This window comes from Giraffa tippelskirchi, chromosome 9 (assembly GCF_054371585.1).
Source record: "Giraffa tippelskirchi isolate mGirTip1 chromosome 9, T2T-mGirTip1v1.2.pri, whole genome shotgun sequence".
Taxonomy (NCBI): Eukaryota; Metazoa; Chordata; class Mammalia; order Artiodactyla; family Giraffidae; genus Giraffa; species Giraffa tippelskirchi.
Genome location: NC_137283.1, coordinates 166,360,794 through 166,383,157, shown reverse-complemented (window position 1 = coordinate 166,383,157; position 22,364 = coordinate 166,360,794). Strand labels below are relative to the sequence as shown.

At 52.6% G+C, this 22,364-nt stretch overlaps 1 protein-coding gene across 6 annotated transcripts in view; it reads right to left on the bottom strand.

Annotated features, from left to right (window-relative positions):
• FAM120B (family with sequence similarity 120 member B) overlaps positions 1-22,364 on the bottom strand; it is a 63,599-nt gene that overhangs the window by 5,877 nt on the left and 35,358 nt on the right. For 5 of the 6 annotated variants that reach the window (XR_014065326.1, XM_081529798.1, XM_081529803.1 and 2 more), the window contains 5 exons: positions 21,751-21,923; positions 16,937-17,029; positions 9,315-9,521; positions 7,911-8,019; positions 5,332-5,424 (listed from right to left, as the gene is read on the bottom strand). Coding sequence is in view for 5 of the 6 variants with exons in the window: in XM_081529798.1 (XP_081385924.1) it covers positions 5,332-5,424; positions 7,911-8,019; positions 9,315-9,521; positions 16,937-17,029; positions 21,751-21,923 (675 nt within the window). In the remaining variant the exon portion in view is untranslated. The remainder of the gene's footprint in view (positions 1-5,331; positions 5,425-7,910; positions 8,020-9,314; positions 9,522-16,936; positions 17,030-21,750; positions 21,924-22,364) is intronic. The other variant, XM_081529799.1, reaches the window with a different exon arrangement.

Here is a 22,364-nt window from a genome sequence, read left to right as displayed (position 1 = left end):
CTCCCAGCCCAGAAAGGCTCCCAGCCCTCGGTTCTCACCTCTCTGCCCGGCCCAAATGGAGCGGCTCACCTCTCATCAGGTCAGGGGGCCTGGGGGCTGCCATGGGAAACCTGCTTGTTAACTCTGTCCTGAAAATAGTGATAATGCTTGGACTGTTTGAGTATCTCCAAAAAATACTATAATAGGGGCTCAAAACTAGATGAAACACAGCAAAAGAATGTGCTGGCTAAGTAAAGACGACATAATTCAACCACAGAAGGAGGTGAAAAAACGGATCACCTGAGCTGAAAAAATGAGCTCCTGTTCTAATGAAAGACTCAACGTACATGTGTGTGTGAGACGCATTCTGTGTGCAAACACACGTGCACGGCAAACACTTTCTGAGCGCCTTCCGTGTCGGGCAGCGCGCAAGGACCCAGTCTGCCTGCTGGTCTGTGTCCCGTCAGACCTTGCAGTTTCTCCCCGTCCCAACTCCTAAATTCCCAAGTCTGATCCCAACGCAGCATTCACTACATCACTCTGCCTCCAACCTGAGGCCCCCAGAGAAGTGTTTCAGCCCCAAACCCTCTGGCACTAGCACCCCTGGAATTGGGTGGGGCTCCTGCAGCCCCCACAGAGCAGGAGTTTCCCCAGAGACCACCTAGCAGCCGTCTGCCCTGAGCCTGCAGGGACAGCATGCCAGGGTAGCGGGCCAGCTCGGGAACCGCCGGCACCTGACCTCTGGCCTCACTCGCGGAGCTGATGGTCCCTCAGGTCCACACATCGACCTGGGTCCTGTGACCTACAGGAGGTCTGGCAGTGGGACCTGCGGGGCCCAGAGCTCAGGTCGCCAGCGGAGCGGAAGGACCGGGGAGACAGCGCATTCCCCCCAGGGCCTCTGCTCTGCCAATGTGCTCGCGAGCGGGCTGGACGACTCACCAGACACACAGGCCTTGCTGGCATGCGTCCTCGAACCCTCTCGTCAGCCCGAAGTGCTGGAGGCCCTGGCCTTGTGCTCCTGCAGGTGACACCTCCTTCCCTCGCTTCCCAGACCTACCACTTCCCAGAACCTCAGACCCTGCCAGACCGATGGAGAGATTGCCAGGCACCTGCTGCCTGCCTGTCCTCTGGTCCAGGCCCAGGGGGACACCAGGCCCTCAGCACGACCTGCTCGCTCTCTGACTTGCATCACCGACAGCACTCAGCGTGACCTCAGCCTCCATGGGGCTCCATCCACACATGTAGGACACGGTACACGGGCCGCCCCTGGGGCTCCGCATGGCCCAGCTGCTCCCCAAGGGGCCTGCCGTCTAGTTACGGGGGCTCCGAGAGAAGACCCCTGCCGTCTAGTTACGGGGGCTCCGAGAGAAGACCCCTGCCGTCTAGTTACGGGGGCTCCGAGAGAAGACCCCTGCCGTCTAGTTACGGGGGCTCCGAGAGAAGACCCCTGCCGTCTAGTTACGGGGGCTCCGAGAGAAGACCCCTGCCGTCTAGTTACGGGGGCTCCGAGAGAAGACCCCTGCCGTCTAGTTACGGGGGCTCCGAGAGAAGACCCCTGCCGTCTAGTTACCGGGGCTCCGAGAGAAGACCGCTGCCGTCTAGTTACGGGGGCTCTGAGAGAAGACCCCTGCCGTCTAGTTACGGGGGCTCCGAGAGAAGACCGCTGCCGTCTAGTTACGGGGGCTCCGAGAGAAGACCCCTGCCGTCTAGTTACGGGGGCTCCGAGAGAAGACCGCTGCCGTCTAGTTACGGGGGCTCCGAGAGAAGACCCCTGCCGTCTAGTTACGGGGGCTCCGAGAGAAGACCCCTGCCGTCTAGTTACGGGGGCTCTCAAGAGAAGACCCCTGCTGTCTAGTTACGAGGGCTCCGAGAGAAGACCCCTGCCGTCTAGTTACAAGGGCTCTCAAGAGAAGACCCCTGCCCAGGGAGCCAGGGCTGACATGAGAGTCTGTTCTTCCACCCTAAGGAAGTCTCTGTTTTCTAATTCGCACGAGGAGAGATTCCTCGACATCACTGTCTGCCAACAGAATCTGAAGAAACTGTTTACTGTAGATCCAAGGAAAACAGTTCCTCCTTCGATGGTAACATGCCCCTGACAGCTCTGCCATCACAGGGAAGGAAGAAGGAAGCCAATACTCATGACTTTTCTTCCTTGGCCAGCAACCAGAGGAAACTCTGAACAGGTTGAGGGCAAGGGCCTGGGGAGAGCTTGGTGTTGGGCAATGGCTTCTGGTCACGTGGTCAGTGATGGCTGAAACCACACAGGCCAAGCCTGCAGTCAACGCGCTTTGTTTCCCTGCTTTACGATTAAAAAACAGCTTTAACTGAGGTATAACTGACTTTGCTTTTAACAGGAAAAACTCTAATAGGACAGGTCACTGTAAGAATATTAAGAGAAACTCTAGAGTCAATGAAGGAGAACAGCGAGATCCAGAAGGTACAATGGTGACCCGTGGAAGCCCAGGATATCAGTCTCTTCCCTCCAGATCAGAGGTCAGGGAGAGCCCTGGAGACGCTACCTTTGTAGGACTCGAGGCAGCGTCTACTTGTCTGGATCTGAGCAAAGTAAGAAAAGAAAGCCTGTAGCATGTACTGTTCTACAGGCTTCAAATTCAAGGCCCACCAGGTCCAACTCCACCAGCTGGAACAGCGGAAGGCCTGCTTCTGGCGGTGTGTCCCCAGGACACGGTCTGCTCCCCGCACTCACCCCGCAGGCTCGCCGTCCCGCCGCAAAACAGCAGCAGCAGAGACCTTGGGGCTCGGAGCAGAAGGACCCTAAGGGCACCAGGCTGACGCCCGTGAGGAGACTTGGGACAGCGCAGGAGCAGGCTGAGGGGAGTCCTGTCAGTGGGCTGCTGGCATCGGCCACATGCGCCCACAGGCACTGCAGGTCACGAGGGTGCTTGCCCCCCACAGTCACGGCCTTGCCCACCTGTGCCCGGCTCGGCCTGCAGCCTCCCCATGGGGCTCTCCCGAAGCTCGAGCCAAGGAGTGAGGAAGGTGGCTGTTCACACCCCACTCCCAGCCACAACGGGAGCTCAACTGGGAGATGGCCAGGCAGGCGCTCTGGGTGGCCTTCCCTACGCATGGGAAGCGGGGGCACGGACTCTGGAGAAGGGCCGAGCCGGCCGCGTTGGGTCGGGCAGCGGAAGACGACTGTGGCCCCTCCACGCTCTGCCGGGCCTCGTTCTGGGGTTGGCATCTCACTGGTAACAGGGATGGGGCTCCGCGCCCCCACTGATCCCCAGCCCACCACACACACCAAGGCCCCTGGGCCAGCACAGAGACCAGGACCAGTGAGGCCCGTGTCTCCTCCGTGCTCTGCGCCGCAGGCTCTAGGCGTGACCGACCGCCGCCTCTCCCGGGGGACCCCACAGGGGTGGAGGCGCCCCCGCCCCTCTCCTCAGAGCCCGGGTACGTGCTGGGAGGTCGGGGGTGAGCCCCGCCCTTCTCCTTCCAGGCATACACATCTGTCCAAGTCCCTCTTTCTCTCAGAAACACCTTCCCTGGACTTCCCTGGTGGCCCAGGGGTTAAGAATCTGCCCGCCAACGCAGGGATGCGGGTTTGACCCCTAGTCGGGGAAGACCCCATAAGCCGCAGGCAGCTGAGCCGGAGCCGCAACTCCTGAGCCTGTGCCCTGGAGCCCGCACTCCGCATCAAGCCACCTTGAGCACGGCTCGCAGCAACTAGAGAAAGCTCTTGCTCAGCGACGGTGACCTAACAGAGCCAAAAATACATCAATAAAACCAAAACCAAAAAAAAATCCACCTTGCCCTGGCTTCCCTGAGGAAGGCCGTCAGTCTCAAAGAGTTACCAGCGGAGATTCTCCACGCACCACTGCCCAACTGGGGGCCCTGTCCATACACACCGTGCGGCTGTGACGGACGGACAGCAACCCCCTGCCCCTCACCCCTGTGTAGGAGAGACTTGCCCTCAACTGTGAGTCCACAGCACTGGGGTCCCCTTCTGATTCCAGGGTGGACACAGACCTGCCTACATGTGGGGGCCACTTGTGGTTTAGTACAGTCAACCTCAGCCCCTTCTCAACTGGAAATCCCCTCAGACACACTTGGAACCATGGAAAAGCTGGTATTTTCCTTCCTCTCGGTGACACTGCGCCAGGTAACTTCAGACTACTTGGCTGGCACCAGGGGAGGGAATCCGCGCCTGCCTTGGAGGGTGGCTCCCAGGGGTGGGCACCACTGACTGCGCAGCCAGCCCGTCTGGAGGCTTCGGGGGCACTGGGAGGCGTGACTGGGTAGCAGAAGCTCCAGGGAAGCGGGGTCGGAGGAGCAGCTGCAGCAACTGTTGACTAACTGGGAGGGCTTCTCTCTCCTCCAGGGGTGGGGCCTCACGGAACCCTACTGTGGACCCCAAATATCTGCTAAGTGTGCAGATCTTTCAAGAACCAGCAGGAGGAACGCAGCCCTCACAGGCCACCCGCGGGACCAGGGCCACACCGGGAGTCCTGGGTCACGCCGCCGTGATGACTGGCCGCAGTCACGAACAGAAACGAGAGGCCGGTGCAGGGCACGCATCTCGAAGGTTGCAAAAGGAACAGGAAAATTACAAGTGTTTGCATTTGGAAAGGTAAAATTACAAATCTTAGGTAATTCAAAAGTCTACACTGTTTGTCTCTCAAAACTGCAGAGAATCTGAATTTGAATCCTGATACGAGGCTTTCGGTGTATCTGAAGTGTAAATTACTAAAAATGAACTCCATCTTCAGGTTTGAAACCAGGTGTCTGTATCACACACGCAGGAAAAGACTCAGCCTGCTCCCCAGGTCACATTCTGAGGCTCCTGGGCTCCTCACAGGACGTAAGGAAATGCTGATACTGGCAAATGCTACATTCTGCGTTACTGCATTAGAAGGATGTACGTGTATACAGGGGCTTCCCAGGTAGCGCTAGTGGTAGAGAACCCACCTGCCAATGCAGGAGACTCGGGTTCCATCCCTGGGTCGGGAAGATCCCCAGGAGGACACGGCCGCCCACTCCAGCGTTCTTGCTGACGAGTCCCATGGACAGAGGAGCCCGGCGGGCTACAGTCCATGGGGTCACAAAGAGTCGGACACGACTGCTGTGACTTAGCACGCACGCACACACATGTGTATGTAACCTTTATAGGAGCTTTCTTTTGAGTAAATTATGAAACTGGGTCTTGGGCAGCTGAACGAACTGACAGAAGATGAACCGGGCAGCAGGCTAGCACTCAGCATGGTGACTACCTCTGCACCTGATCGGCGGGGCTCCCAGACCTGTTCATTTTCCTGCTCACTCGCTCGCAAACATACAACCTACGCCCAAGCAGCCACGAGGCAGGCTCCAGGACGCCCGCGGGCCTCTTACCTGGCCCCTGGTCCCTCCAGTGCTGTCCGTGGCCAGACCGGCTGCACCCGGAGCTTGTCCTGTGGGAGCTGGATCCCTGTCGGTCCCAGCGCCCTGTGGGGACACGCGACGGCATGTCAGCAGCTACACGTGCCTGACCCCAAGTGGCAGTTGTTCTTAAGAGTGAGCAAGGTGGCCCTGGGCTGGTAGCTTTCAAACTCCTGGTGTCCTTTCCATCAGAGGGAAAGCCCATGAAAAATGCAGGCTCTGGCGCCGGCCTGGGTTGGGGCTGCTTTAAACCTATTCCCAGGAGAGTCTGTGTTGGTAATGAGCCGGGTGTTCTGTTAGGTGCCTCCAAGCAGGGCCTCCTCGGTCAGTTGCCCTGGGCAGTGGACCAGACGCTGCTGTGCCCGGAGCTAGAAGCCCAGGCCCGCACCACTGGCTACCAGCACGTGGGCTCTGCGACATAGCACCAGACTGCCCTCTCCCAGCTCGTCACGAACTCCATCAGCACTCACCCGCTCACTCTCACTTCCTCTCCTTAAGTCCTAAACCCAGATGCCTTCTGTTTGTCTCTACTGGAATGCAGCACTAGCAAGTCTAAGTACAAATTTAAATGTAATTTTAAACAGTATCTTGGTACTTCCTGCTGCTCTATAAAGAAAGGAGGCCGAGCCTGCCCAGTACTGGCCACAAGGTGACCCAGCCCTCGGTGGACACAGGCGGGCGGCCCCTTACTGGTCCAGCACTGTGACCCCTGCCCTCTACACGCACTCTGACCTGGGCGCTGCCTGAAAGGTACCAGGACAAGTGTCACTGGCACAGCCCTGTCCAGGAGGAGGAGGCAGTGTTTGGTACAGGTGACTGAGGACACTGGGCTGGGTTCAAGGGGCTGAGTTCTGCCGCCAAGAACCTGCGTGGTGTTGGTGGGTCACTGGGGCCCAGGGGACTGAACCAGAGAACCTCAAGCTGTTAACAGTTTCCTCCATAACCTGGGGTAATAGGACAGGCCTGCCCTGGTCTGCCATCTGTACGGACACTTCACCAGAGAGCAGTCAGTTTCCTGTCCCTACAAGGAGCCCCTGGACGGCAGCTTTAAGTGCGCGCCTGACACCTGCGAGACCACAGGCTGTCTTAGGCTTTAAACAAAACCTGCCCCACATGTGGTCCTCCGAGGCCCAAGCACCCAACTGTGACGTGCAGAAGAGGTTCAGGAGTTCGCCTCCCAGCAACCACTGTGGCTGAAGCAGGCTGCACCCTGCCGTCTGCATGTCTGTAGCCAGCCCGTCCCTGTTCTGCAGACAACCTCACCAACGACGGGAATCCTGGGCCAGTGCTCGCGGGGCACGTGGTCTGAGTGACGCTGCCAAGAGATATGGGGAACAGCTGATGCAGAGAGAACGCTGCCTATTCTTTGCAAGGAATCAACTTCTGCTTTGCTCCAGGCAGCAGGAGAAAGGTCACAGACGGCGAGAGGGTGAGGCCAGGGGGGTCTGTCCCACAGGAGGCAGGAGGGGCTGAAGCCACTGCACACGGCGCTGATGGGCAGGAGGAGGACGCACGGCGCACGGCGCTGCTGGGCAGGCCTCACTGACCTCAGGGCACAGCATCTCTCAGAGCGAAACGTGCAAGGCTGGTGAGAGAACCAGCACAGTCTGGGGGGTAGGAACTTGGGGTAATTCTCTTATTCCGTCATGAAAAACCGGGACTGCTACAGTGACAGTTACAGATCCTGCCCAAATGAGGACATGGGAGCATGATTAATCTGAACTCATTAACACAACAAGTTACTGAACAAGATGCCCAAGTTCACTGATAAAGAAGCACCCAGTGAAGGAGACAGGCTTTTTCATCTATCAAATTAGTGAGAAAAGCAAATGTAAGTGATGTCAAGGATGCACTCAATGGAAACTCTTAATCCTGCTGGTGAAGGTGTGAAGTGACCATGTGCTTTTAAAAACAAGTTGGCAACATTAATCTAAAATCCGATTCTGCCTGGATCTGTAATTCTGTGAACAATGGGACTCTACCCTAAGGAAACACACACACAAAACCATCATGTGTAAAAGCAGAAAACTGGAAGCTTGAGGCAGGGAAGCTATTAGGCGAACGCGACACGCGCAGAGGTGGGGATTCTGTTAAGGGGAGCCTGAGCACCGTGACCACGTGCTGGAAGGCGAGTGCCCGGGAGGAGAGGACAGGCGTGCCCGGAGCACACTCACAGTGACACAGAGCACAGAGGCACTGTCGACAGCAAACATGTCACCTTCAGGGCACAGGCTGAGAGGGTGTTTGGGTTTCAATATAATTAAAACAACCCTTTTTAGTTATGTTCTTTATATTCTGAGTTCTTCTCATATCATGAGAAAAAATAAACCCAAACCTTTGTCAAAGAAAGAACCATCAACCCAGTGGCGTGCACTCCAGTGCCTCCTGGAGAGCAGGCGAAGCCCCACGGCAGGGCCCTCTGCCCTCTGCAGACTCTCTCCTGAGGGGCGAGAACTGAACCGCTCAGCAGCACACGAGCACCTCATTTCCGCTTCTTCCCACTGCGCCAGCCTCCCTGGAGCTGCACGCAGGGCCGAGGAGCCAGGACCCACCTGCATGGTGTGGACGCCAGTGCCGCCTGCTGACAATCGGTCTGCTCTCCTTCCCACAGGCCTTGCACACGACCGACTTCAGGGTGTGGAATCTGGTGACATGGGACCTCTGCAAACAGACGAGAAGGCAGAGCAGCGTCAGACACAGCAGGCACTCGGGAGACGCAGCGGCGGGGAGGGAAGCGCGCCTGGGGCCCGCAGGGCCGCGGGGAGTGAGGCTATGCCTGCTTGCCACCCTGCAGCAAGCAGGAGGCTCAGAAGCTGCTCCTCGCCTGAGCGACCTGACGGTGACAGTGGCCGCACACCTCTGTGTCTGCAGTGAGACAAGTGTCTCCAGAAGGGCCTTCAGGCCTGTGGGGATGTCTGCGCCCACCCACTGACCGCGCCGAGAGCACCCCTGCCGGCTCCAAGACAGCAAGGAGACACAGCGAGGCTGCCGACCGCGCAGGGACGGGTGACCTTCCTAGCTGCCTCTGGACGGCTGGGCACTCGCTCTGTCGGCGCTTGTCGTGGAGCAGTAAGTGTAGCCCATGACCGCCTGCACTGGCTCCAGACGCGAGGGGGGTCTGCGGGGGTAACGTGTGGGCAGTGGCATGAGCCTAGTCTACTGTTACCTTTCACTGATTCGGTACTAAAGCCACAGTCATGGGACATTTTCGCCAGTACTCTGCTTTTGCTGACTGTACCTAATTTTGGCTGCTTCTAAATTCTGAACACCTACATTCCTGTAACACCCTGAATTTGTCTCTATGCGTGAAATAGCAATGCCAACACATCAACGTTTTCTGTCTGATGTGTAAGGCGTGGAGTGCCACCCTGTTACTGACTGGTTGGTTGGCTCTCGCCCATCACAGGGTCCTGTGGGTACTGACACTTGTTCTAAATGAGCCGGGCTGTAGCCTGACTTGGAAATCTTCCAGGAACCATGCAGCAATTGTAGTTACAGAGCCAGGGTGGTGGCGAGCAGCCCAACTAAACTGTCGGCCTTCACGGAATGATTCAAGGAACACATCACCACCACGCCGACTGCATCAGCCTGACATCTGCAGAGGCGGGTCTGCAGGGAGTGCACGCTCTTCACTCAAATGGGGAAAAGGAAAAGAGGCACTCGGAAATACAGAATGTGTAAGACGGTAGGATGCCGCTCGCCCGCCTCCGCACAAGCCCAGGAAGCTCGCGATGTGATCCTGAGGCCAGGCACAGCCGCGCCAATTTCTGGGTCAGTTTCAGAACTCCTCAGTGCGGGTTTCTGGGGTCTGCTTCTGAAGGAGCGGGACTGTGAGGGCAGACAGCGCTGCTGACCTCTGTGACCTCCAGCCAAGGACCCTCAGTTTTCATGATGCGTTTGAACAACTGACTTCAAACCTACTAACTTCTCTAATGTGAAGAAGACTGTGGACTCACGTTTTGCTCCACGAGCACTTCTGCGGCATACCCTTTCTCGGATTGCAGGTACTTCTGATGAAACAGCTTCCCATCGAACAGGTGCCAGGGCATGAAGTCGGCCATCTCCCAGGGGGAGCCGCAGGCACCATTGACCAGCACCAGGGTGGTGAGGCCGCGGACCAGGAGGGTGGCCAGCTGCACAGCTCTGGGATCGATGTGGTCGAGCTGCAGAGGCAAGACGCGGGGAGAACGTGAGGAGGCAGCCCTCGAACAGGGAGCCAGAGCTCCCTCCCACGGGGCTGGTGGCTCAGGCACCGTGCCCACAAGGCAAGGACCAGCTCTCCACACAGACCCCCTCGGGGCAGCAAAGGCCAAAGCTCCGTCCTGCCAGGAAGGCGCCAGGATCACAGCCTCGGGCCCACCAGGAAAATTTCTTTAAAAGCAAAGGCAGGAACCTCCCTGCTGGTACAGTGTCCACCTGCCAATGCAGGGAACATGGGTTTGATCCCTGGTCAAGGAGAGTCCACGTGCTGTGGAACAACGAGCCCGCGCTCTAGGGCCCAAGCTCCACAGCAGGAGAAGCCAGCACCGTGAGAGCACGCACGTGGCAACAAGCCGCTCAGCATAAATGAAGAAAACCTGTGCACAGCAGTGGAGACCCAGCACTGCCAAAAATAAGCACAAAAAGAAAACAAACTTTGCAAAGAGGAAAAAAAAAAAGGAAAGGCGGAGAGGCCAAGACAGGGTCATTCTGGACACTGATGAGTCAGAATTCTAACTGTGAGCATTACTGTAAAAATTTCACATGTCTGTCATTTAAGAACAAAATGGCCTATTATTGCACAGCATTGATGGGCTGGTTCAGTTCAGTCGCTCAGTCATGTCCAACTTTGCAGCCCCATGGACTGCAGCACGCCAGGCCTCCCTGTCCATCACCAACTCCCGGAGTTTACTCAAACTCATGTCCACTGAGTCAGTGAAGCCAACCAGCCATCTCATCCTCTGTCGTCCCCTTCTCCTCCTGCCCTCAATCTTTCCCAGCGTCAGGGTCTTTTCTAGTGAGTCAGCTCTTCGCATCAGGTGGCCAGAGTATTGGAGTTTCAGCTTCAACATCAGTCCTTCCAATGAACACCCAGGACTGATCTCCTTTAGGATGGACTGGTTGGATCTCCTTGTAGTCCAAGGGACTCTCAAGAGTCTTCTCCAACACCACAGTTCAAAAGCATCAATTCTTTGGCGCTCAGCTTTCTTTACAGTCCAACTCTCACATCCATACATGACTACTGGAAAAGCCAAAGCTTTGACTAGAGGGACCTTTGTTGGCAAAGATGGGCTGGTACTTCTTACAAATTAACATCACACCCATACAACGTTTTTATTTTGCTGTCAAACCGCCTTCCTGTTCTTGGCCACTGTGGCGGCTCCATATGGTAGGAACCTGCAGAGACATGAGTTTGACATCCTTCGCCTCAGTGGCTCGTGCTTTTGGCATCTGTCAGCTGTGCTGACCATAAACGGTGAACGGACCGCAAGCAACTGTGCACAGGTTTGTTAGTAAGGGCAGCTCTGCTCCATCTGTCAGCATCAGGTGGGTCTGTGTTGCTCAAAGTAAACAGCAGTGATTTTCACAAAACCGAAATAAACCAGGAAAAGGACTGATGTTTCATCCCTTTTCTAAGTCGTGTTTCATTTTCCTATTGAAAGAAACGTGGTCACGACCCCTCAGTGAATCGGCGGTCTCACCAGGTTACTGAGCCCTCGTTGCCATCAGCATTCTGCCCCCACCGCCTATTTCCAACCACGGAGCCCTTGCCCCGTGTGCCCACACACACGGTACTGTCTGGCTCTAAAGGCAATGCCCACACCAGCAGCAGGTGGGGATTGAATATAAGTGCGGTAAGGTTAACTGCACCGTTTCTCAGATGCACCAGCCATTTCAAGTGTTCAGAGGCCTGCCTGATCCTGCAGGACGGCTGTGGTCTCAGGCCCTCCTCTTTCCACGTCCTTCACCCCCCGCAATGCCCAGCCCCGAGGCTGCCCTGTGGGTCAGTGCACCCCCCAAGGCTGCTCAAGGTCCGCTGAACCAATGCAGATGTTACGTACTTACTGAGGGTTGGGGGCAATTCTCTCATGAAGTAGGTTTTCCTGTAAGACAGTCAATTTCTTCATTTCTTATACACTTCTCTGTTGGTTTTAAAGTAAATTTTAATAGAAGTAAACCACGTCCCAAAGCAGAGATCCTCTGCAGACTATCTGAATTTTCAAACAAACCAGGCAACAAGCACCTGGGCCACCAAGCAAGTGTCCTCAGCTCTGAAGAAGCCCTCAGTCATCCCCACGGCCCACAGGTGGTGCTAGCTGACGACTCACGTGTGGACGGGCCTGCTCGCCAGCGAGGGACAAACAAACTCGACAGCACACGCAGGTTCGGGCTTCTCCACACTGTCCACCCTCCGCGCTGTTCCACACCGCTGTGTGCAGGGCTGGGGTTTCTAGGTTGTTCACCCTCCACGCTGTTATATGCCGCTGTGTGCAGTGCTGGTTGGGGCACTCTTAGCGTGTAATCACTCTGGAGACAGTGGCACCTTTCAACAGGCAGCCTGTTCTCACCCAGAAGTGCGCATTCTGTCAGCATAGCTTTATGGCTCTCAGAGTGGGATTCTGTCCAACTGCTGCTTTTCCTAAATGTTTCGCTTTTTTCCTTTTATGTTAAGCATAAACACAGCAAATGTGGTGGTCATCTTTACTTGTTCTGTTTTTGTAGAATATACTTGAATTATGCACGTCGACTCTGCACTAGCCCCTGATAAATCTGTGTAGTGAGTCTAATCGCCACTCTGTAGATTTGGATTCCCCGTAAACACAATCACACCACCTGTCAATAATGATAGTTTTGTTCTAGTCTTTCAGTGTAAGGGAAGTTGGTGAAAGAAGCCATCCCTGACTCACGCACACCATAGTGGAAAAAATTCCACTATTTTACTATGAAGTCTGATTTCTGTTGTAGACACTCTTTCTTAGATTAAGAAAACTCTCTTCTAGTCCTAGTCTGCTGAGACTGTTCACCACAAACAATAACTGAATTCAACCCATACTTTCTCTACAACATGCATGGTGCTAATGAAGGCAATCACACTGGTTTTCAAATGTTAAACTAAGCCTGTATTCCAAAAATAAACACTTGATTGTGTCAAAACAGCAGAATGAAAATACGAGGCTTGAGGGCCTCTTCTTGCCACTGGGCGAGTCACACAGCAACTCTCCCCAAAAGAACCAGGATTTGGGGTAAGTCAGTGTGGCAGAAAGCTGGCCCTGAATCCAGGGCCAGGTCGCTGGTGAGCACGGGCTAATTCCATGTGGCCACGGTAAGGCTTCACCAATAAGATGATAAAAGGACGTGACCCATGTTTCGGAAATAGGAGTTAAACATGTCTTCATGCTTTGGAATGAAGACAGGGAGGTGCTGATTCCTGAGCCCTTCCTGCTGAGGTGATGGACACAGAAACCGGAAAGGCCAGTTCTCCTGCTGCAAAGCCTCAGGGTAAACACTGAACAGTAAACACTCCACTGTGTGGTGTTTATGGTAACTGGGGCTCATTAGCAGTTACACACACGCTGAAGCTGAAGCCCTAAGTCAGCCGTTTCGGGCCCTGCTTCACCAGAACAACTGTCTTAAAAGCAGGTGGAAACCCAGGCAGGGTGAGGAGAGGACTGCAGACACGTCACCACTCACCAGAAAACAAAGCAAGAGCAAACTCTTGCGTTCCCCTGATCTGAAAGGCCAGCTAGACTTTAGAGGTTCTACACCGACGTTCTCTGTGGCTGTAGTTGGGCACAACCGTCCCACACAAGCCTGAGGAGGCCTGAACCTCACCAGGCAGGCGCACGAGGAGCAGCAGCTGCTCCCAGCCCTCTGGACTGGACGGGGCCCCACAGCTTCCGAGGGCAGAGGCCACCCGTCCACTGAGCTCCTCCCCGGAGGCTTCTCACGTTGTACCTGTCCCTTCTCCTTATGCTTTTCATTCTCCAAAGAAAACTTTTATTTGCTGAAGGACACTGTCTAGCACATGCGCACCTGTGTGAGTCACACTCAGACCCTCAGACACTCTTCAACAGGGGGCACACGGGCTAGAAAATACTGCTGGCTCGAATCAACTACTGGGATTCTCCTGGAGCCCAGCAGCTCCCCAGCTTCGACTTCCAAACCTCCCAAATCTGTCCAGCGCCGCCCCCTGCCATGAAACGGGAAGTGACATGGTGAGAAAGCGGCGTCCACAGCGGGAGGAGGCGGCCTGGATGCAGTGGGGCCAGTGGTGGGCGTCTGAACACCAGTTACACAGCCATGGCCTGGGCACGGGCACCAGCACGCATCCTTAGGACAGGGAGAGTCGTGGGCCAACAGGCAGGTGTGTGAACACACAGGAGACAGGCTCACCTGTGTGACACGTGATAGGATGTGTAGGGGAGGAAGACGGGAGCCATCGGAGCAGAGCCCGCGTCTGTGCCAAGGACCTGGACGTGACGTGGTGGGCCCTGGAGAGCCACCTAACTGTGAGTGGAGAGTAACTCACCCACGTCTATCTGACACACAAGCCTCTGAGAACACAGCGGGGGCAGACGGGTCAGCCAGGTCACTGCAGGACGAGTGTCCACACAGTGGGTACTTTAAAAATAGCTGTTGGGTTGACGTGTAAATAAGTGACATGTGAAGGCTGTGTGGGGAAACCTATCATCTTCTGATCCTGTCTCAGAGGGAAAAAGAAATCAGATCGAGGTTTGGTTTAACAAGGATCCCAGCAGGAGCACATTCAGAAATCTGTTCTTCCTCACAAGGCACTGGGGCAGGGCTGGGTCTGGTGAACATGGCGCCTCCATGAGGGACAACAGGTGCTGCTGTGAGAATGCTGAGGCCTGGGTGGGCGAACACCTGTTACACAGCTCCTGGCCGCAGGGAGCGAAATATAAATCAGCTCTCCTCTTCGCGGTCCGTCCCCATCCAAGGTCACTTTTATGCTTCACCTTTAACCCAGGTACACGCAAACTGTGTTGGGACACATTCCTAGAATTTAAGTGGATACTTGCAAGGAACAAAAGGAGGAGAGGGTAAAATGAAGGAAGAGACACAGTGGCGAGGGCTGCCTGTCACAGGACTGGGCTGGCTGCTGCACCCGGAAACATCACCAAAATACCACAGTCCCAGCAGAAACAACTGCAAGTTTTCTGAACTCACCACGTGCAGCAACAAAATCTCCCCCTGGCCAGTCAGTGGCTGTCTCAGGTGACTTGGGTCTACCAGGACCGACAGGCCTGCTGACCCGACGGCGCAGGACTGAGGAGGCAGCCTCTGAACACACACATGACTTCCAACTTAGTCCTGACCCACGGCTGAGGTTCAGAATGGAGGACCCTGGATAGTAAACAGGAAAAACAACTTCTCCTGGAGTGTCTGCCAGCTTATAGAAAGAACCCAAGAAGACAGGAAACAAGAGAGCGTGCAGCTTGGCCTGAAGCCGAGTGTCTTCCTCATGAAAAACTACATGAAGAGGAAATGACTCTGGGAGCAGCAAAGCCCATGCACGTCCTGCAGCGTGGAGCCCGCCTTCCTAACCATCTCCTCAGCCCGGCTCTGACTCAGTCACCTGAACACACACAGCGTCCTAGGGCTTCAGAGTGGGACTCACCTCCTCCATCATCTCATCCCAGGCAGCTCTTCCAGCCTCACGCGCCCCAGTCAGAAGGAAGGGTGACGTAGGGCCATAACCACCATGAGATCCACCATTAGGTTTACAAGTAGAGAGGTGCAGAAAGGACCCAGGACTCAAAGAATGGCAAAAGGCAAATCTTTACAAGAGATGTAGTAAGATCACACCTGAACCAGTAACCATAATTCCACCCTTCTCCCCTCTCTTTAGTCACCTAAGACTTGGCACCATCAATAAACACATGGGGACAGGAAAAGATAAAACTGTCAAGTTCTGATCTCTGAGTTTCAGAAGCCTCACCCCTAGGAGAACCTGAAATACCTCAGATCTGCCCCAGGTGTGAGGAGTCTGAGCAAAAGGAAGGGGCAGGAGCACACGGAGCTCTGAGCTCAAAGCACCAGGACCAGGCAGCCAGTGAGCTCTGCCTCTAGCCCTGGATCTGGGAAGAGGCTCTGCATGGGCTGCATGGGCTTTGCTGCCCAGCTGGCCTGGGAGCAGGCACCCCACAGGGGCAGGGGGCTGGGAACGGGCTCCCCCAAGCAGAGCAAGTGGGGCATGGCATCTTGGGATCCCGGCCGCCCAACCCAGGACACACACCACAACCTACGGGACGGGGTTTTGTAAAAGAAACAAGGGAGACTACCTCGAGCTAAAAGGCTTCTGCGGATTCAAGGACACGCAAAAAAAAAGATACGAACTGCTACGCGCAAAAATAAATGGGCTACAAGGGCATACTGTACAACACACGGAATAAAGCCAATATTTACAGTAACGATAAAAAGTATAAACGGAGTATAACCTTTAAAACTGTGAATCACTGTGGTGTATACCTGTAGCTTACATATTACTGTACATCAACTATACCTCACGAAAATGAAAAGGAGAAAAGGAAAAACAGCTTCTGCACAGCAAAGGAAACCATCAACAAAATGAGAAGAAAACACACTGAATGGGAGAAATTATTTGCGAAGCATTTGTCTGATAAGGGGTCAATATTCAAAATACATAAATAACTCATACAACTCAACAACCAAAAACTTGAACAATCTGATTTCAATTGAGCAGAAGACCTGAACAGACCTTTTTCCAAAGAAAACACGTAGATGGGCAACAAGCAAATGAAAAGATGTTCAACACGGCTAATCATCAGAGAAATGCAGACCAAAACCATAGTGAGCTATCACCTCAGATCTGTTAGAATGGCCATCATCAAAATGACAAGAAATAACAAATGTTGGAGAGGATGTGGAGAAAAGGGAAGCCTTATACACTGTTGGTGGGAATATAAATTGGTGAGGTCACTGTGGAAAACAGTATGGAGGCTCTTAAAAATTAAAAACAGAAATACTATAAGGTCCAGCGATTCCACTCCTGGGATTTGATTTGCAAAAAATGAAAATACTACCTCAAGGAGATATGCACTCCCAAGTTCACTGCAGCACTGTTTACAATAGCCAAGACAAGCAGGACAACCTAAGTGTCCCTCAATGAGTGCAATGCATAAAGAAAATTGGCAAGTGCACACATGTGTGCACGCACACACACACACACACATACACAGGATAGACTATTACTCAGCCATAAAAAAGGAATGAAACCTTGTTATTTGTGACTACATGGACTGAGGGCATGATGCTATGGGAAATAAGTCAGAGAAAGACCAGTGACACGCTTTCACTTCTCTGTGGAACTTGAAAACAAAACAAAAAACAAACAAAACCCCACAAATTCACAAAGAACAGAGTGGCGGTTGCCAGAGGGAGGGGTAGGAGGAGGGCCAAATGGGTCAAGGGGGTCAGAAGGCAAACTTTCCAGTTACAAAGTCAGTATGAGTCATGGAACCTTTCCTGTAAAACACCAACCAAATTTACAGAACACTGGCAAGTGTGTCACCCCCGTGGTCAGGCGGGCCGTCCCCAGGGTGGTGACAGTCAGTACCTGTAAGTCCGCAAGCTCCACGGTGGGCTTTCCTTGGAGGCACAGGGCCTGCGCAATGAAGGCGTGCAAATCCTCCAGACAGAGTGTGTCCACCTGCATGGAGAGAGAGCCAGCCTCAGCCCTGGGAGAACACAGGCACAAGACAGTGCGTGCACATACACATACGCGCACGCACGCTCGGCAGCAAAGTGCACACACACAGGGCTGCATGTGTGCATGGACAAATGCACACACACACATGCATGTGCATACACGCTCAGAGCAGCAAAGCACACACACCAATGTGTGCACATGTACACACACATACATGCGCACGCCCAGGGCAGCAAAGTGCACACAGAGGACAGTGCGTGGGCATGTACACACAAACACATACACGTATGCACGCTCAGGGTAGCAATGTGCACACAGAGGACAGCATGTGCACACGTACAAACACACGCACACATATACATACATGCATGCTCAGGGCAGCAAAGTGCACACACACACAGGACAGCATGTGCCCACATGTACACACACAAAAATGCACACTCGGGGTGGCAAAGCACACACAAAGGCTCTGGACAGCACATGTGTATATACACATACGTGCGTGCATGCTCAGAGCAGCAAAGCAAAAACATCTCCCTGGGGCAGCAAGGCACACACGTACTCTCACATGAGCAGCCAAGCACGTGCTCGCACATGCGCACACACACACACAATGTGGGAGGCAAAGCACACACATGCTCAGGGCAGCAAAGCAAACGCACAGGCACAGGAGAGTGCATGTGCACCTGTGTGCACACACACACACGCCTTGGGCAGCAGAACATACACATGACCGTACACACACACACCCAGGACAGCAGAGCATAAACACACACACACACGCCTGGGGCAGCAGAACATACACATGACCATACACACGCTCACACACACCCAGGACAGCAGAGCACACACACACACGCCTGGGGCAGCAGAGCACACACACTCTCATATACACAAACCCACACCGAGGGCAGGAGAGACATCCCTGGAGGTGGGCAGAGTCTTTTCTCCCCCCATGCACAGTCTCTAGTGTATAAATCTCCATGTCAACCAGAGCCAGGCTGGGCAGTGGAGCCTGGTACTGATGAGCAAGGCAGAACACTCCAGAACACCTGTGGGAAGCCTGAGCTATGGCCAAATCTGAGCCTTGGAGCAACACAGTTTATCAAGTGTTAACACAAACTTCCAGAGCTGACAATTGTGGGGTTTGCAGACAGAAAGCACCCACAGCTAGCCTGAGCTAGGGTGATCAGAGCTGGGAGAAACACCCGCCCCTGCGAGCCCCACATGTCAACTGTGTCTTTGGATCCCCATTTAAAAGAAACCAGGATTTCCCAAATATACATCTCCTCCCATCCTTTGTGGAATCAAGAAGTCCAACCAAAGTGTGAGTGGGAAGCAAGCAGAGACAGAGATAGAGAGACAGACCCTGGGGATGATGGGGCGGAGCACACAGGCGGCTGGGGCCCGATCCCAGCAGCACCTCCACGCCCTCCTCACAGGGCCAGGGCTCAGCCACCAAATACTGCACTGGTCCCGTCACCATCCGTCTCCACCTTTATTCCAAAGCAGTTGTTGCCTTTGTATAAATGAAGCTATAATTATGTCACAGAAAAAGCAAGAAATCTACAAATGCGCAGCACTCGTGACAAAGAAAAAAGATCTCAACCTACAAAAGTAAGAACAAGCAGAGGATATTTTGTTTTAAACCCATAAGCCCTCACCTCTCTCTTAGACAGGTTTGTTGGCATATAGCTAGTTCTACTTCTTGCCATTAGCATCTTTTGCAGAAAGCTGATTTTAAAAAACCAGCCTACAAAAACAGAATCACTGTTGGACTTCCCTGGTGATCCAGTGGTTAAGACTCTGTGCTACCCCTGCAGGAGACATGAGTTTGATCCCTGGTGGGGGAACTATGATTCTGCATGGCAACAATGCAGCCAAAAAAAAAATTTCATCATACTTCTTCAGTTTATCGATTTCATACTCTGCCACCATCTCTGTAATTAGCAAATCTACACTTCCTCCTTGGCAGGAAAGTTATGACCAACCTAGACAGCATATTAAAAAGCAGAGATATTACTTTGCCCACAAAGGTCCGTCTAGTCAAGGCTATGGTTTTTCCAGTGGTCATGTATGGATGCGAGAGTTGGATTGTAAAGAAAGCTGAGTGTCGAAGGACTGATGCTGTTGAACTGTGGTGTTGGAGAAGACTCTTGAGAGTCCCTTGGACTGCAAGGAGATCCAACCAGTCCATCCTAAAGGAGATCAGTCCTGGGTGTTCATTGGAAGGACTGATGCTGAAGCTGAAACTTCAATACTTTGGCCACCTGATGCGAAGAGCTGACTCATTTGAAAAGACCCTGATGCTGGGAATGATTGAAGGCAGGAGGAGAAGGGGATGACAGAGGATGAGATGGTTGGATGGCATCACCAACTCAATAGACATGAGTTTGAGTAAGCTCCAGGAGTTGGTGATGGACAGGGAGGCCTGGCGTGCTGCAGTCCATGGCGTTGCAAAGAGTCAGACACGACTGAGTAACTGAACTGAACTGAACTGAAACATATCAGAGGAGACAAGATTCTTAGTAATATCAATTTTTTAAAACTTCACATAATGGAGATTATTATGATAAAGTATTTGCTCTACCATGATTATAAGAAATATGCAAACTTTCTATGATACAAAATTACCCTTCCAGAAAAGTTTCTCAAATAAGTCTCTAATAAAAAATGTTAACTTGGAGGCTGGACTCCAAGTGAAGAATGAGTTAACCAAGTTAAGACTCAAAAGTTAACAAATGAGGGTTTTGTTTCTTTGTATGTTTTGTACACTAAACAGTATGCAATTATCCTGTGTGGCACCTAATTTAAGCTTAACTATACACAAGTATACTATTTTAGCCTTATTAACCTAAAGAGATTATAGTTATTAATCTAAAGAGAGAATAGTTATCCTTATGAATAACAACACAGTACAGTACCTTTCAATCTGAAGGACAACACTGATGCGTTGATTTGTTTTCTATTTTAAAAGCTCCAATTTGAATGTACCCTTTAAAGTCAACCAACAATGAGTCTATCTCATGCTGACTTACACTAAAAATATTTCATTTAAAAGGTAATTACTAGTAGTAAGAAGGTGGAAATTTTCCTTCTGATATTTGTCTAGCCTCAGGTTTATATAAACACGTGAGAGGTAAAGTGACTATTCTGTGATTTGGGATATTTTCCTGATGGAAGTGGATTTTCATAGCCAATGACCACTGGCACAGCTGATAAGAAAGCAGAGCTGTGTCAAGTGACTACGAATGGGCTCAAGGACCCATCTCTCCTGCTGGAAAAAGAAATGCACAATGTAGTCCTAAGAGTGCTAACACAAGGCTATCCAAGGATATGTCCGTATCCATGTATCACTATCCATATATTCACATACAGCCCTGAGAAGAAAACCACTTCTTCTCCTGCAGGAGAAAACTCACTGCTGGTCATCGACCACCTCCCACCACACACTGTCCACCCTAGCCATCTGAAGATTCATGAACAACGGAAAGAAAGCATTAACTGATAATACATGCATGCACATTTAGTAAAAGTAGCAAAAGAAATGTATTTTTCATTTAAACATTAAATAATCCTGCCATCATTTACTGATTTATACTTTGCTGCTGCTGCTGCTAAGTCGCTTCAGTCATGTCCAACTCTTCGCGACCCCATGGGCTGCAGCCTACCGGGCTCCTCTGTCCATATGATTTTCCAGGCAAGAGTACTGGAGAATTAAGATCATGGCATCTGGTCCCATCACTTCATGGGAAATAGACGGGGATACAGTGGAAACAGTGTCAGACTTTATTTTTTTGGGCTCCAAAATCACTGCTGATGGTGATTGCAGCCATGAAATTAAAAGACGCTTACTTGAAGGAAGGTTATGGCCAACCTAGATAGCATATTTAAAAGCAGAGACATTACTTTGCCAACAAAAGTCCATCTAGTCAAGGCTATGGTTTTTCCAGTGGTCATGTATGGATGTGAGAGTTGGACGGTGAAGAAAGCTGAGCACCAAAGAATTGATGCTTTTGAACTGTGGTGTTGGAGAAGACTCTTGCGAGTCCCTTGGACTGCAAGGAGATCCAACCAGTCCATCCTAAAGGAGATCAGTCCTGGGTGTTCCTTGGAAGGACTGATGCTGAAGCTGAAACTCCAATACTTTGGCCACCTCATGCGAGGAGTTGACTCATTGGAAAAGACTCTAATGCTGGGAAGGATGGGGGCCGGAGGAGAAGGGGACGACAGAGGATGAGATGGCTGGATGGCATCACTGACTCGATGGACATGGGCTTGGGTAAACTCCGGGAGTTGGTGATGGACAGGGAGGCCTGGCGTGCTGAAGTCCATGGGGTTGCAAAGAGTCAGACATGACTGAGCGACTGAACTGAAGGGTGGCTTAACTATACCATGTTTGTGGTAACCACCATCCAAACAGGGACACAGGACAGTCCACGTTCTACAAAGCTGGGCAATCGTGCACCAAGGCCTGGACCTGTCAGACACCTCAAGCTTCTATCACATGTAGGTGCAAAGCCCACCTCTACAGCTGGCAGCCGACAGGGCTCCTCAAATGTACGGCCACACAGAACCCTCCCTTTTTAATGAAACAGACACTGGGCAGAGATGGCACAGGGGACCAGCCCTCAGAGACACCCCAGACCGCCACACCCCCTAAAAGTCAAGGGCCAGGAGCGAGGGGTGACTGCAGCAGCGGCGGCCAGGAGTGAGGTTACCTGCACAAACAGGTAGACCAGGAGGCAGCACAGTGCTTGAAAGGGGCTCTCAACTGCCTGCAGTTCTTCTCGTGAGGATGAAAGGTCAAAGCAGGCCAGGAGTGTGTCTAAGCGCTGGGCCTGGATTCCTGGCTCTTGGCTCAGCCACAGTTGTCTCAAACTAGGCGTTCCCCCTAGTTTAAAAAAAAAAAAAAAAGTCCATTTACCATTATTCTTTGTACTAGCAAGTTATAACACGCTTCTCAGAAACAAAGTAAAGAAATAAAGGGCACTGACCTCTTTCCTTGCTGACTTCCTTGGGCTTTTACACTTAAAGCAACTGGAAAGTAAACATTAACAGAACTTCCTGGTTTAAACAAGCAGAAATCCTAAAAGGTCAGCATATATGTATTTCATTGAAAACATTCCTCTTTCTTTAAATGGCTATACTGTGCGGAAAGGCGGGCTTTTTCCTCCTGTGCTCAGCTATGCTGTCCAAGGAATGAGATGGACGCAGCTGTAACGGGGTGCTTGGCAAAAACACCACTGGTCTACTCTGGTAGTTGGCTCTCTCTTATTTTCCTGGACTAGTGTTTTTCAAAGTACACTGTGCAAAAGCAACAGCTGCCAAAATT